This window comes from Lissotriton helveticus, chromosome 9 (assembly GCF_964261635.1).
Source record: "Lissotriton helveticus chromosome 9, aLisHel1.1, whole genome shotgun sequence".
Classification (NCBI taxonomy): domain Eukaryota; kingdom Metazoa; phylum Chordata; class Amphibia; order Caudata; family Salamandridae; genus Lissotriton; species Lissotriton helveticus.
In genome coordinates, this window is record NC_136070.1 from 729,296,151 (window position 1) to 729,311,955 (window position 15,805).

The 15,805-nt window shown below is 47.9% G+C and overlaps 1 protein-coding gene across 10 annotated transcripts in view; it reads left to right on the plus strand.

Annotated features, from left to right (window-relative positions):
* The window catches only part of TOP6BL (TOP6B like initiator of meiotic double strand breaks), a 2,208,219-nt gene that overhangs the window by 897,494 nt on the left and 1,294,920 nt on the right, over positions 1-15,805 (plus strand). For all 10 annotated transcript variants that reach the window (XM_078660852.1, XM_078660845.1, XM_078660847.1 and 7 more), the window contains one exon: positions 13,572-13,715. In XM_078660852.1, coding sequence (XP_078516978.1) covers positions 13,572-13,715 — 144 coding nt within the window. The remainder of the gene's footprint in view (positions 1-13,571; positions 13,716-15,805) is intronic.

Here is a 15,805-nt window from a genome sequence, read left to right on the forward strand (position 1 = left end):
GTCGCACGGTGACATTCACTTTATTGTATGTTTCTCTCCATAGACAATCAAGCATACAAAGAATTCACTGAATCGGTCTATTTATTGGTTGAAGATGTGAGTACTGACGAGGTTTGGAGGTGCGAGAACTCTGCTCGTACAACTATGATATGATTTCAATGTTCTGTGAAAGAAAACTAGAACATATTTCGCAAATAGCTGTAAAGCGCTCCGATACCTTCGGGTCTGGCCATCGCTATATAAAACTTCTAAATAAATAAATACAAAACAAAAGACTCCTCTCCCTGCTATCAGACAACGTAAAATAGAATAAACTAATGGAAGCAGTGGCATCCTCATCTAGATGGATTCCCTAAAAATGATCAACAACCGTTTGTGATTCAGTTTGTAGTGGGCACTCTAACGGGCCGATTCTGATGTCGGACGGACCTGAGTCTGTCCGACATCGGCCAGGAACTGAAACCGACTGACCTGCTGTCATCGGTTACAGCCCTGCTAGTACGATGCGACCGAACAGGGTTCGGTCGCATTCGTATACTTAGCAATACAAGCATGCATTCTGAGCGGAATGCATGCCTGCATTGCTGAAAGCATGGGGTGCAGTTCATTCCTGCACCGTGTGGCCGGCACCCCAAGGTGTCTGCCACCGGGTGCAGGGATCAATGGAGGAGCACCATAGGTGCCCCCAGGCTGCCCCTCACACCCATGGGGGCCGTGTTCGGGGCCCCCAGAGACAGCTTCCAACTGCCTTTTCGTGCCGGACACACCGGCACGAAAAGGCAGTGAAAAGCTGCCATCTTACTCCCTCGGTCATAAAGAGGCAACCGGGGGAGTACTGAGGGATTTCCGGACTGCGGACAGGCTGTCGTTCGCACTCCGGAAATCCCAGTCAGATTCCTTTCCGATCGAGCCCATCGGAAAGGAATCCGGCCGGCACTGACCGATTCTGTCGGAAGGGCTCCGAACATAGTTCAGATCCCATCTGACCGAAATCGGAATCGGCCCCTTTGTGTACTTCAGTACCCACTCTCATGCGGATTCTTCCAGTTTCAGGGGAGATGTGCAATGTGTTTTGATGCTGACACCAGAGTTGTCTCTGCAGCCTCATGGGGTAGGGCAACTTAAAAAGAGCCTCCAGAAGGGTAACAGGTAGCCATTTGTGAGCTAGCTTAAGGGCAGGATAATCTATAGTGTTAAATGCAGGAGGTAAATCTAGATAAAGGGCAATTGTGAAGAGCAGTGGTGATAAGGCGAGATCTAAAAAGGACGCTATTGTTAGAATGATCAGAGCTCCGTGAAGAAGCTAGCAGCTCCAGTGTCTTCAGACCCTCACGGGTGATTTGCCATGCATTATAAATCCGCATTGATTGAAGGTCTTCAGAAATGGTAAAGTCACAAGTGTATGTGACAAATTGACAAAGTGATAAATGAATATAGAAATGATTCGGAAACCCCTATTGTTTCGCCGAACAACTGGCTCTAAATGGCTATAAAGCATTTCAGAGAGAGGGAATGTGTGACTTGCACCTCAGCAAGAAAAAGCATGCTCTCTGCTCCTAAGAGATGACCTGCAGTTCAAAGAGGGATCCTGGCATCTCAGAAAGAAAGAGCCAGGCTTTTGATGTTGCGAGACAATTTGCACATCAGAGCGAGAAAGAGGAAGTAACTGGCAGTGGACTGTGTACTGCTAGGAGACCGAGTGTGTGAGTGAGAGAGAGGATAAGAGAGTGTGCTTGGGATATAAAGGTGTGTGTGCAAGAGAAAGACTTTCTTCTACATACCTTGGAGTCAGACTGCACCTCAGCGAGGGAAGGTGGCCAGCAAACAAGAGTCTGTTTGTTTCTTCAAGAGGACTTAAACAGGGCTGCGCAGGCCTGTCACATGGCAAATGATGGTGTTACTTTTTTCCTCACTGTTTTTTTCTTTGCCATTTTATTGAGATCCCAAATAGTGCAGCAGGGATGTGACTGCTGCCTTCGTTCGACCCAATATGTTACACCTTTCGAAATATGTTGTCAATATGAAGAAATATTGTGCATTTGTATTTATCCTGAATAAATCCACTGAGTCCAGACTATAGCCAAAGTTTTTTTTTTTACATGTTTACAGCTTTAGCAATGGTGAAAAGAAAGCATGCTTATTGCCATCGCTCTCTGTACCCACTTTCAACCAGATTTAAAGTCTGGCAACTATAGCCCCTCAGGCTCAAAACATCAACGTGGCACAGGCTGGTTTGGGGTGCACAAAACTACTGATAGCTGGAAGAGAACAGGACGAGCAAGCAACAAGTGACAAGATGGCGCAAGCAAGCCACAGCACGGATGGTGAGAGGGGGGCAAAAGGAGCAAGCAAAACCAGGTAGAGTGGGTGGAGGGTGGATGGGATAAGGGACCTGGCAAAAGGGAGACCGGCTGAAAACACATGCACTCTTAATGATTATCTTCATAAACGCTCAGCCAGTGTAAGGACACTGGTTCCAAATAGGAAGCTGTACTTGGTCCATGCTTCATGAGTAGACAAACACAGGAACAGAAAGTGAAAGCAGGGAGTGCTGACCAATGAGAAGCAAGGAAATTAGGGTGATGTCGAAGCCAACCAATTGTATGTGACGGTAGGGCCCTAAGCCCTTTATATGTCATATTTTTATTTACATGAGATCTCGCAATCGACAGCGCATGAGCTGTCTCAGGCGAAACTTAAAAAGGTGCTACAGTCAGGATTTGACACAGCGTAACATATAGATTGGTTGGAAACCAGTGTTGAATAAAGGACTTAAGATAGAGACACAAGTCAGCGGCAGTCAAGTAGAGCAAGGATATCTATGAGGGAGCTGGTAACAGAGGAGTTTGCAATAGTAGTGATGGAAGCTGGATGAATGTGTAAGGGCAATTGTTGAGGGAGAAATATGTACTGCAACTGAGTGGATTTTAAGGGGGAGGAGTAATGTTATTATGGTACATAGTCTGAGTGGGCACAGTTAGCACTGTTCTCGAGTATGAATAACATACTGAGGAAGAAAAGTGCACCATTAGTTATAACAATCCTTAAAAGTTGGAAAAAGCAAGAAGCCAGTCAGGGGATAAAAACTAAAGAAGGTGGCTGGAAGATGAAGAGCAACCAGCTCCCATGTTAACCAATCTCTCGTTGTAGCATTAAGTAAATGAGAACAATTCATGGGTAGCAAGTAGGGTTTACGGTAAATTGATTCAGAGACATCACCCACCTGGATAATTAGTAAAATTAATAGAAAGCAGCGTGTGCAGAGTATGACAATCATGGGCAGCACCACAATGCACTCTAAAAGTAATTCAGAAGTAGCAGTCCAACAAGAAATATAACTGCATAGAACAGCAGGGAGCAATGTGAAGGGATACCAAGAGTTCACTAGTGGGACGTGATACAGAATGAAGCATTTCCGAAATGCCAACAAAATACCGCATAACGCAATTGACGCCTCTAATCCTGCAGGAGTCTTAGAGCAGCTCTGGGGCTACGGGAGGCTTGGAGGTGGCGGGTGGCGGCCTCATGGGAGCCATGAGGCTACAAAAGGATGAAAGCTGTACCGAGGCTGCAGGGGAGGCCAGCAGAGGGGTTTGGGGATAGCCGAGGCATGAAGGAGTCAACGATGAGATGACTGAGGCTAAAAAAGCAGTTTCAAAACAGCACTGATCCTGGGTGGGTCCGTGGAGCTCTGAGAGGGCGCGGGAGTGGAGAGAGGCTGCAGGGCTGCGGTTGGATGAGCCTTGGAGCTGTATTGGGTGGGACCCTGGTGCTGCCGGTTCAAAGCGGTGTGAGAGGCACACCAATTCTGCTGCGGACTCGGAGCGCCAATGTAGCAGAGGAAGTACACACGGGGTGGGAGGGGTCAATATAGGCTGAAAGACAGACAGATACTGACCAGAGCCTACGTCCGCAAAGTTCGTCCTCAACTCTCTCCTGTATTTCTGGAGCAACTGATGGGAAAAAGATAGTCACGGACACAGAGGGAGGACTCTTCATTACAGAGGGAGGCGGCCAAACGCAGAGGGTGGGAGACAGCAGCGGGACATGCCTAGAGAGGCAGTACGAAGAAGGAAGACAAGAGAGATGCTCCCTTGACATCCATATAATATCGCTGGCGTAGTATATGGAAGACACAGGTAGATTAAGTGATTTGCCCAGAATCACAGAAAGTTGAGCAGATATCGAGATGCGAGACAGAGAGGGCGGAGCGAGTGAGTGGCCTGGACGGACGTGTGGACAAGGAGAGAGGCGCATGCGCCCGCTTGGGGGAGCAGTCTGCTCTTTTTGGAAGCACATATTCATGGAAAAGGGGCGACCGCTCGGTCCCCCCGAACGTATGGATGGGTGCCCCGAACCTCCCGGGAAACCATTTTGGGCGGGGTGGGCGTAGCCCGGTTGGTATGCCCAAAGCGGCGTAGCCGGGGCGCGCCTTCCCCCGCCCGAGAGGGGTTGTCCTAGACACCTCGACGGAAGACCACGCCCCGTAGGCGTATCGGGGACGGGTACACGCCCTCCCGCAGAAGGATAAAGGAGCGGGAACTCAGAAGATCGTCCTCTTGTTCCTCGGATCGGAAGGCTGCACCCACTCGTGCTCGTGAGCCCTCGACGGAACAAGCAGCAATTTTGAACGTGGTAATCCTGTTTTTTCTCTTTCAGTTTCGAAGGACCTTGTGGATCGACCAAGGGCGGAGGACTCGAAACAATGCCTAGCAAGAAAGCAGGAAAAGGTTCCGAGACGGAAAGGGTGTTACGCCTGTTGTCGAACCGGATGGCTTGTATAGACTGAAAGCTCGGTCAGGTCCAATCACTCGGTAGAGGTTTGGCGGAGGTGAAGAAGCAATTGGCCGCATTGAATGACCCAGGTCAGCCGAAAAAGGTAATAGGCCCGGCCTTGCCGGGAGTTGTCCCCGGGGTTAGAGGGAAGCGGGTAAAGGAGAGGGCTGTTTCGGGGGGGTCCCAGTCTCAGAGGTACCCCCTATCACCCCCCTCGTACCGGCTGAGAACCCAGATTTAGGCCAGCCGATCCCGGTGGTGGTAACCCCGGCCGAGGATGATGAGATGCCCCCAGAATTGGCCGCACAGTTGACGGCATGGCTTAAGTCGAAGGTGGGGGGCACAGTGAGCCCGGGAGATCCGGCCGAAGAAGCCAGAGTACTAATAAAGCAGTTACGGCAATCGAGAGATGTCGCAAAGGCGAGTGTTCCTCTTGTTCCCCCACAGGTGGCACCTGGAGTACCAGCAGCTGGTCAAGAAAAGACGGCGGCAGCAACGGCCGATCCGGGTAAGCTCGCATTGCCAATGGTGGGGGAGGGCTCAATACCCTCAAGGCGGGAAAAGGTTGCACAGCACATTCCCATGGCCACGAAAGAGTTAATATGGGGAGACAAGTATGTCAACATGTTTTCATTGTTAACCGACCATCGCGAGATGGAGTATGCTAAAACGCAGAAAGATTTGTGGCACCCGAGTGTCTGGCACGCCAAGATGGCCGAGTTCAGGGTGGACGAGACAGTGACGAACTGGGTTAAGGCCTTCTCTATATTTACCGCAGTCATGGGGGAACGTAAACCTGAGGTTATGACTGAGCTGGTTTGCTATCAGAATCGCATTATGGATTTTTATTCAATGTATGAGGGAGAAGAATGGAAAGGCCATGACATGAAGTTCCGTAAAGCAAAAGAATATGATGCTTCTTTGTCTTGGGATTGTTTGGACTCGGTGTCATGGCACAAGCAACTTCTGCCAGGGGCGACAGGTACGTCCTCGCCGGGCGGGAGCGGGTCCGGAGTGGTCCGCCAAAAGCCCGGGGCGCCCTTTCGAGCAGGCACAGGTGGGGGCTACCAGCCTAGAGTTGGCGGTAATGGCGGAAAAGGGGGGGTCTGTTGGGGCTTCAATCGAGGCAACTGTAACAGACCACAGGGGACATGCAAGTTTAAGCATGTGTGTGCCGGCTGTGGGAATTCCTCACACCCGGAAAGTGCATGTAGATCAAAAAATGGCGGGACGGGGGGAAAAGGTGGGTCTAAGCAGGAGTGAGGTAGACCTTAGTGACCGATTGCCCACACCCATTGATCTCATGGTTATGATTCCGTGGTTAAACAAATACCCTGATCATGTATCCGCTGGGGTGTTGAGGAAGGGATTCTTACATGGCTTCCACATCCCAGTGGGGGATTTTTGGGGGAACTCCTTTTGTAGAAACCAGTTATCGGTACAGCACAACCCTGGCGTGGCAGAAAAGAAAATAGCAAAAGAAGTCAGTTTAGGGCGAGTGGCTGGGCCCTTTCATCGCCCGCCGGTGGCCGAGTTCATCTGTTCCCCGTTAGGGGTTGTCCCGAAGAAAGATCCCGGGGAGTTTAGACTCATACATAACCTTTCTGCTCCTAGGGGTTCCTCGGTGAATGATGCCATTGACCCAGAAGTTTGTTCAGTACGATATGCATCGTTCGACAATGCCGTGGTCATGTTGAACCACCTAGGCCCTGGGGCGCTGATGGCGAAATGTGATATCGAATCAGCGTTCCGGTTGCTTCCGGTGCACCCGCAGGATCAGCGCCTGCTAGGTTTTGCATTTCAGGGAAGTTATTACATGGATAAATGCATGCCCATGGGTTGCTCCATTTCTTGTGCTTATTTTGAAATGTTTAGCTGTTTTTTGGAATGGGCCTTCACCGAGGCCACAGGGCATAGACATGTTATGCATTATCTGGATGACTTCCTGTTCTTGGGGGCAGCTGGTGATACGAACTGCGCACAGGCGCTGCATGATTTCTGCATCCTCATGTGTGAATTTGGGGTCCCATTGGCACCAGGTAAGACGGTTGGACCATCTACTTCACTGGAGTTTCTGGGAATTGAACTCGATTCTGTGGAGGGGTGTTTCCGATTACCAATGGAAAAGGTGGTCAAGTTCCGGGCTTCCTTGATGCAATGCCTGGATGGGGAGAAAGTGACCCTGCACCAGTTACAACAAACGGTGGGTCAGCTTAATTTTGCCTTGAGGGTGATGCCTATGGCCCGCCCCTTTTCGCGCTCTATCGCGCAAGCAATGGTAGGTCTCAAAGAGGGTCACCACCGTACGAGACTGTCGGGGGAGGTTCGCCAGGATATGCGGATTTGGTTGGCATTTCTGGCGGACTTCAACGGTCGAGTCGTGTGGAACTCCCCGCCAGAGTCTTCGGAGGAACTAGGTCTATGGACCGACTCGGCTGGGAGCGTGGGTTTTGGCGCCATCTTGGGTAATCGATGGTCGGCACGAACGTGGCCAACATGGTGGCACTCCAACGGTCTCACAGGTAACATTGGGTTCCTGGAGTTATTCCCCATCTGGGTTGCTCTGATGATATGGTCTGACGACTTCAGGGACCGCTCAGTGGTGTTTTGGTCTGATAATATGACTGTTGTCGAGTGCATTAACCAACAGGCAGCACGCTGCAAATTGATCTTGAGATTGTTGAAAGAAATTGTGCTGCTTTGCATGAGATTGAATGTACAGTTCAGGGCGAAACATGTGCCAGGTGTACTGAATCATGCGGCTGATGCACTCTCTCGTTCACATATGCAGGCATTCAGGGGTTATCTACCCACAGCGGACCTAGAGGCAGCACCATTCCCCGAAACAATATGGCTAATCGGTGCCCCGGATTACAAGACCTCGTGGCAGCGAGTTTAGCCCCCAGGACAAGGAAAGCATACGAAGGAGCGTTTCGTTCCTATTGCACATATTGGGGTCCCACAGAGAGTCAGAAATGGGGTCAGGAGGAATCCTTCCTGGGGTACTTGGTAGCGCTGCACAGAGAGGGCCGATCAGCGGCAACGGCCAGTAGGCATAGGGCGGCCATTTCATTCATGGCCCAGGTACACGGCATAAAAGACCCTACAGGTTCCTTTTTGGTGAAAAAAGCCCTTCGCGGCTGGCAGCGCCTTGAGGGTTGCAAGCAAGATACGAGGCACCCGATTGACTGTCTCTGCTTTTAGCAAAGCTGGATGAGACGTGTTCCTCCCATTTTGAAGCAGTTCTGTTCCGGGCAGCGTTCACATTGGCATTCCATGGGGCTATGAGGGTGAGCGAACTTGTCGCAAGGAACAAGAGAGATATGGAGGGAGGCCTGTGCAGGGATCACATCCAAATAAGGGGTGATTCGATGGTGATCGTGATAGCCAGGTCCAAGACTGACCAGTGGGCTATGGGAAACAGTGTGGTCGTACAGCGCAAGCGTGGGTCCCCCATCTGCCCGTTGAAGTGTGTGGAAGACTATTTGGCGCTAAGGGCGGCCGCATGGGGGGGGGCTTGCTCCGACACAAGGATGGCACTCCACTGACGAGATTTCAGTTTCAGAGGGTGCTAGCACTGTCAATCGCTGACGCGGGCATGGACCCGTGCCATTTTGGGACCCACTCCTTTAGGATAGGGGCTGCTACTGAGGCTACAGCCAGGGGTCAGAGTGCTGAGGAAGTGAAACAATTGGGCCGTTGGTCCTCGAATTGCTTCAAGAGGTATGTGCGATTGCACATGTTGTGAGTGATCAATTGACATGCACTCACGTTTTCTGTCTTTGTTTACTTTACAGTTTCGCGAGCCTGCCACGCAGGGCGGAATTTGAGGTCGACCCAGCACCAGGAGACCAGCGGTCAGAGGCCACCGACTGGAGAGAGGATGGTATGGGTCGTGGGCCACTCATACGTGAGGCGCGCCGGCGACGTATTCAAGGAAGGTGACGCGATTCACGCACCTGGGGAATACGGGTTCAGAGTGGCCTTCCATGGGAAGGGTGGGCTAAATTTTGACAACTTTGAGCCATTTTTCGAGGGACTTCTAGGGCGGCATAGGTCACCGCCATCTGTAGTCATAGTACACCTGGGAGGCAACGACTTGGTGACACTGGGTAGACGAGTGTTACTTGAACGAGTTTTGTCGGCTGTTAGCTGGTTGGCTAAAAGAGTCCCGGGGTGCACGATTGCCTGGTCCCACATGATTCCTAGAAGGAGGTGGCAGGGGGGCCTTTCGGTGTCAGCACTGAACCATTCAGTTAAACGGGTCAATAATAAAATTGGTAGATTGTTCCGTTCTGCACAGTTGCATAACATTCCTCATGGGTGTATTCGTGGTGATCATATGTATCTGAACGATGGGGTTCACCTGTCCAGGGAGGGGAATGACTTACTCATAGGAGACTTCATTTCATGGCTAAGGGGTTTGAGGAAGCATGACCTTTAGGAGGAGTTGGGGGGACCGGATAGTCGGTCAACTATCCGGTCTGTGGCGGTAAGGTCATGATCGGTGAGCAGTTATTTCAAGGTCCCTAGAGTGGGGCGCCACCCACAATGGATGGGAGCGCCCGGGGGAAGACGGCCATTGGCCCCTTCCACAGGGAGGCGGCACCCACTAAGGATGGGGCGCCTATGGGGAGATGGCCCAGGGGGGGAGGCGGTTAGATGCCCCTCCTACTAATTTCCCGGGGGCCGGATATCCGCGACGGCGGATAGAGAGTGTGGGGATGGGGGGAGAGTCCACGCTGTCCTTCCTACAGAGACCTCATACGGGAACTCGGACGACCCTTAAGATGGCGTCGAGTAGTAAGGGGGCCCCCACCACGACAAGGGAAGTTACAGTTGGCAATGAGGGTAGAGCCCTCTGCGCATGCGCCGCTCACACAGTGAGGGCGGGAGTCTGGTAGTAGGGATCTGACACCGGTTAAGACCTTGCCGTTGGCCCTTAATGCTAGGATGTACAATTTGAGTTAGAGTGTATGCATTTTCAGGATGTTAGCCAAAAGTACATGACTGCATCAAAATGTAATAAATGACAAATTGTACATAATGCATAATGATGAAACTTTTATTTAATGTTTTAAATTTTGTTTCATATTTTAATAAATACGGCCGGGAGGGTGACTCCCTCCCGCCTTCCAAAAGTTCAACTATTGTCCGACTTCCCATCCTTGGGGATATGTGTTGGGAGGGGGTGGCGGGCATCCCGGCCATATGCTTGTGGCGCGCCTCTGCTTGCTTCCACACGGTGGATGCCTCCACAAGCATGAATATGTGCTTCCAAAAAGAGCAGAACGACGGCTAAAGGTCCTCCTATGCAGCGCATGCGTGCTGCATAGGTGAAACCTAAAAAAGGAGGCATGGTAGGAATAACCTAACCCCTTAGTCCTGGTCATGGGGTCCCAAAAGGACTTTTTGTAGATTTTTGTCACAAAATCGCAACAGAGTCCTGAATCTGCGGCGAAGAATTAAAAAAAAGCACACTTGTTTACATAATAGCCCCAGGTGGGCCAGGTCCCGGGAGCATGTGGGCATTAAATAATATAAGATGGGGGCGCATGGGCCCCCCTCCTAGGGCTCTTTGAGCCCAGGGACCAACACCTCCCCGGGGCTTTGGTTTTAATATGCCCCGGGGTGCCCACCCTCGAGGCATAGTTGTTTGCTTTTGGTTGGGGAGAGCCTTGACAGCTTCTACCAAGCAAAAGAAACACTCCGCTACCAGCAAGCATGAGCTGTCAAAGTGTTCCTGCTTGCTGGAAGCGTAGGTTGCACCTTTTTCCTTGCTTGCAGACATGTGGGCATGGAAAGAGATGAAAATGTTGTTTTTGCACACAGGGAGCTACATTTCTTGGAGCTCCTTGCACACACCAGCAATGTCGTCGCCCGCAGGAGGCAAGGATCCGGCTGGAGTATAGGTAGGCTCACATTTCTCTCAAACAAAACCAGTGAAATTCAGCAGTTATAGTTAGCTGAGCTTGTCATGAGTACTGTAATATGGGAAGTCACAAGCAGCGCATTGCGAGCCATAAGTTATAGTTAGCCCAGTTAACTGTAACTGCTGAATTTCACTGGTCTTGTACTAGTGAAATGTGAGCCTAGCTATAACGTCTCGGTAACCTTTGTTTTCTTCAGTGAATTTCTAAGGTATTGTTCTTCTATTTCCTAACTAGAAGTCCCTGTAATCTTTTTTTCAGTGAATTTCTAAGGTTTTTTAATGTTGTTTCCTAACTATACTGTCCCTGTAATATATAAATATAAATATATATATATATATATATATATATATGTTATGTTATGTTACTTTATTTCTTTTATAGCGCACGGCGACTCCAGAGGAGCATCCCGGCGCTTTGGCAAAGAAAGACAGCATAGAAAGCAACCACACAACAGAAAAGAACAGAAATAAAAAGACTATTTCCTAAAAAGCCAAGTCTTCAGATCCTTTTTAAAAGTAAGGAGACAGGGGGCCGATCTCAGGGACAATGGTAATTCATTCCATGCCTTGGGTGTCAGGTAGCGGAAAGATCGACCTCCCAATCGTGCACGACGAATTACAGGAACAGTAAGCAAAGACAGACCAGATGACCTGAGAGTCCTGCTTGGCACATACCGGGAAAAACGTTTCCCAATATATTTGGGGCCAATACCATGTAAGGCCTTGAAGGCCACAGTCAGGCATTTAAAAAGGATTTGCTTGGAGATAGGTAGCCAATGAAGGGTGTTCAATAAGGCAGTGGCACCTGCTCTCCTCGGGAGTCCAAAGATGGAACGGGCTGCCGAATTCTGGACAACTTGCAAACGGGTCATAAGATATTTCGGTAGACCCACAAAAAGAGCGTTTGCGTAATCCAGTCGCGACCCGATTAGTGCCTGAACGACTGTTTTCCTGTGGTTGAGTGATAGTAGAGGAAGAAATTTCCTCAACATCCGTAAGATGCCGAAGCACTTCCCAGCAATGGACAAGATGTGGGGTCCAAAGGATAAATCACAATCGACTATCACTCCCAAATTCTTGGCCTTAACAGCGACCTTGTCAGGGGGAAACATATCCTGCGGCCACCAAGATTTCCAGTCATGTTCCGGTGCGCAGCCGAAAAAGAGCAACTCTGACTTATCAGAGTTGCATTTTAAGCCATGACCTCTGAACCACTCAAATACCGCACCAAAGCAATCCCTGATCTTTATGCCATCAAATGACCCACCCCTGTCACATGTGAACAGGAGCTGGGTGTCATCGGCATAAGACACGATCTGGGCGCCGAAAGACTCCGCGACTTCCGCCAGAGGGGCCATAAAGATGTTAAACAGCATAGGGCTGAGAATGGAGCCCTGCGGGACTCCCACCTCTAGCGGAGCCATATCAGCGGAGAAAGGAGGCGCCCAGATCGTTTGTCGGCGGTCGGCCAGAAAAGATTTTAGCCAGTTCCACACCATTCCTCGAAAGCCACACTCCCAGAGTCTTACAAGGAGGGCATCATGAGGAACGGTGTCGAAAGCCGCCGACAAGTCAAGCATGACTAACACGGCCTTTCCCCCCAAATCGAGTACTTCCCTGATGGCATCAGTGACCTCCAGCAGAGCCGACTCCGTGCTAAAATTAGCGCGGAAGCGATGTTTCTCGTACCTAACCCATATGAATGAAGCAGAGCCTAAGCCAAAGCCAAAATGAGCTACAAAGCCAACCACGCCTCCAAAGAGGTCATTAATTATACTCTAATTCTTGGCAGACTACACAAAATGTTTCATCTTCACAAAAGCTTGTACTTGATTGGTCAGTCACAATGGCATGAGGTCTCACTATCCTGACTCATTGAAAATTCTAGAGCATATCAGTTTTATCAAAAAGCGCAAATGATGAATACATTTTATATGTTTAGCAACATTTACTAGGAAAAATGTTTCTATCTTTTCCTCTTCCTTCCTTCCACAGCGTAGGCTAGAAGGATACTTCAGTTAACTGGTACATTGGCACAATCACAAGAATGTACAGTTCACAGTGGCCTTGACTCCTTCTTGTCATGAGGAAAGCTGGCACAGTCTGCGCATGCTCTCTTCTCTTTAATGCAAGTCATAGCCTTCCTGGATTCACAGGCAGCCATGTTTTCTTAGGCTCACAAAAGAATATTAATTTCCTGTAAATCAGCTCATTATGTTTCACTCCCTCATACTAATACCCCTTATAAATGTTTACCTAGCCAAGTTATTAGTTTATAGCAGCTTTTATGATTGGTTATGTACAACATGCAAAAAATATGCAATGTGCAAATAGCATTTTTATGCTTTAGTGTAAATTTTAAAAGCGCACACAGTTAATACAGCGCACACAGTTAATACAGCGCACAGAGCAACATGCTTTAATGTTTTAGATAGCCTTTCATTCAAAAAAGCATTTAGCCCCATGTGTAGTGTTTGGTGCATTTGTTAATTCACACACATTATAAAAAGAGGTGTTTTAAACTAAATATGTTTATCAAAATCTGCAACAAGACAAAGTCTCTTAAGACAGAAATAGTGAATTTAGAATACAAGGATGAGCTGGGAAGAAAGAAACACATTCTATTAATCTTCAAAGCTAAAAAGGCCACTTTTCTCTACACTGCAAAAACACATGTTAATTCAGCACAAACATTTCAGACTGACTAGGCCTCCCTTTCATATTTTTCATGTGCCATGTTTTTAACTTGCACCAAAATGTGTGTGTCAATTTAAAATGCAGTCCGTCTAAAGCACAAAAATAAACAATGCCTGACTGCAGATGGAATCTGCTCCATCAGTAACACATTTGTTTTTTTCTCCAGATGTAGTAACTCCTGATATAAAATACATAAGCGGGCCTGTAACTGGGCAACATGATGATCTCGACGTAGTGCAACAGACTATACTGCTATTTCTGTTTGTGGATTATTCTGATAGATTTCAGTCTGAGATTTTGGATTCAATTGGTAAGTTTAAGAAAAAAACGTTTTTTTACTGCTTTGTATAGGAAATATTAATTTTCAGCAGGGCTTTACCTCAGTTAAATGGGCAGACCTGTTTAACGTCATTTTCCTGAGGTTTGGCCTTGTAACTGTCAGAAACATACATTTCTGGTGCCAGATTACTTAGATTGTACTGGTGAACCAACTTTTGGATCGCCTGACAAGTGTAGGAATAACAAGCATTAACCGACGAATGCACAAATGTAATTTTACACCCGTAGGATGACCTAATACTAACAATACAATCTGTTAAATTCAGAAATATGAAACATGACGTTGCGCTGCCACCAGGGTCTCTTACCCAACATGGACCGCATTTTGAAAACCCAGACTCTTCTGAATGCTTGAGGGTCTTTAAGAATTCACTCTGTTCTAGACTCCTTGCTATTCGGTGCTTCGTAGTATTCTACAGAGAAACAAAGTGATACAAACTAACAATTCGTGGCTTACACAAGATTTTTTGTTAATGTCCTACTGTTACTAAATTCACAAACGATACCTAGACTTCTTCAAGGAGTCTGTGATAGTCAAAGATTCCCAGGAGTCATCGTGGAGGTCCTTGTGAATTTATTGTTGGTTCATCAATTATCATTTACGCATATGTAAATGTACATGGAAAACCTTTAATCGTGCGTAAATGGAATGGGAAAGTGCATTTGCACAGTAAAACGTTTTTATTTTCTATGTGGTCTGAAATTTTACATATGGAGAAACACCTTGTCCTCAATCACTGCTAAATTTGGAGCTGTTCCTATGACAAGTACACATTTACCCCACTGTGATAGGAATACGTTTAGGAATGCATTGCGTCGGAAAGCCTCACTACGGTGCATGTGGAATAACTTTGTTTATGGGGGCAGTCCCCACTTTGCAGACTTCCAAAGATTAGAATTTAATAAAAACAAAGTAGTGCTATCTTCGAAGGTGGAAGTATTAGGGATTATACTGGACTGAGACTGGAAATGTATAAATATATAAGGTTGGCATTAAATATTTTCTGTTATGGCATGTAGAATTTGTAATGCACCGGCATGTAAATATGTTTTAGCGAGTTAATGAACCTATTGACCAAGTACTTAACCACATACCCTTTAGTGTGTGTAGCATGAATGAATTAATATAATTTAAATAGAGCAACTTATGTCTTTGGTCTCATGGGGCTATAGAAAACAAGGGTAGCTAGAGCAGATGTCAGAAGCGAGTCAGGCAGATGACCAGGTGCCTTCTAATGCTGCAAGAAAAACCAGGTCTTTAAGGCCTTTCTGAAAGTAAGTAAAGAGGAAGCAGCTGAGCTCTGGAAGGCTGTTCCAGAGCACAGCTGTGGCCCTGAAAAGCTCTTCCCACCCCAGTTGGTCCTCCCAAATGAGGGGACAGTCAGGTTAATGGCTGAGCCTGAGTGAAGCATCCTCACTGGACGTACCATTTGAGTTTCTCCTTGAAGTGGGCCGGACCCAGTCCATAAAATGATTTATAGGCCAGACAGAGAGCCTTAAACCTACATCGTTGTCTAACTGACAACCAGTGTAGTTTCATGATGGCTCCTCTAGCCGGTTCATGTTTAGGAATTTTGAAAAGGAAACGGGCAGCAGCATTTTGCAAAGTCTGAAGCCTTTTAAAGAGACCCACTGTGAGAGTAAGATAGAGACTATTGCAGTAATCGACCTTTGTAAGTACCAATGCAATGATAACAGTTCGCAGAAGTTCGGGAGGTAGGAATTCTTTTAGCTTTTTTATGAGCCTTAGGGAGCAAAATGAGACATGTAATTTTATTTCAGTTCATTGTCTACCAGGGCGTCTAAGTCTTTTATCTTTGTTTGAGGGTTCAGGAAGTGAGTACAACTCTGGTGGCCACCACACCGTTGTCCAAACTGCAGGGTTTCTACCACAGAGGATGACCTCAGTTTTATAGGCATTTAATTTAAGGCAAGTGTGGTCCATCCACTTGCTCACATTGCTCATGCATTTTCTGAATGCCATACCAGAGTTGTATTTAGGTTTTACCAGTGACACCACAATTTGGTGTCATCGGTATAAGACGTGAGGAGAAAACCAGC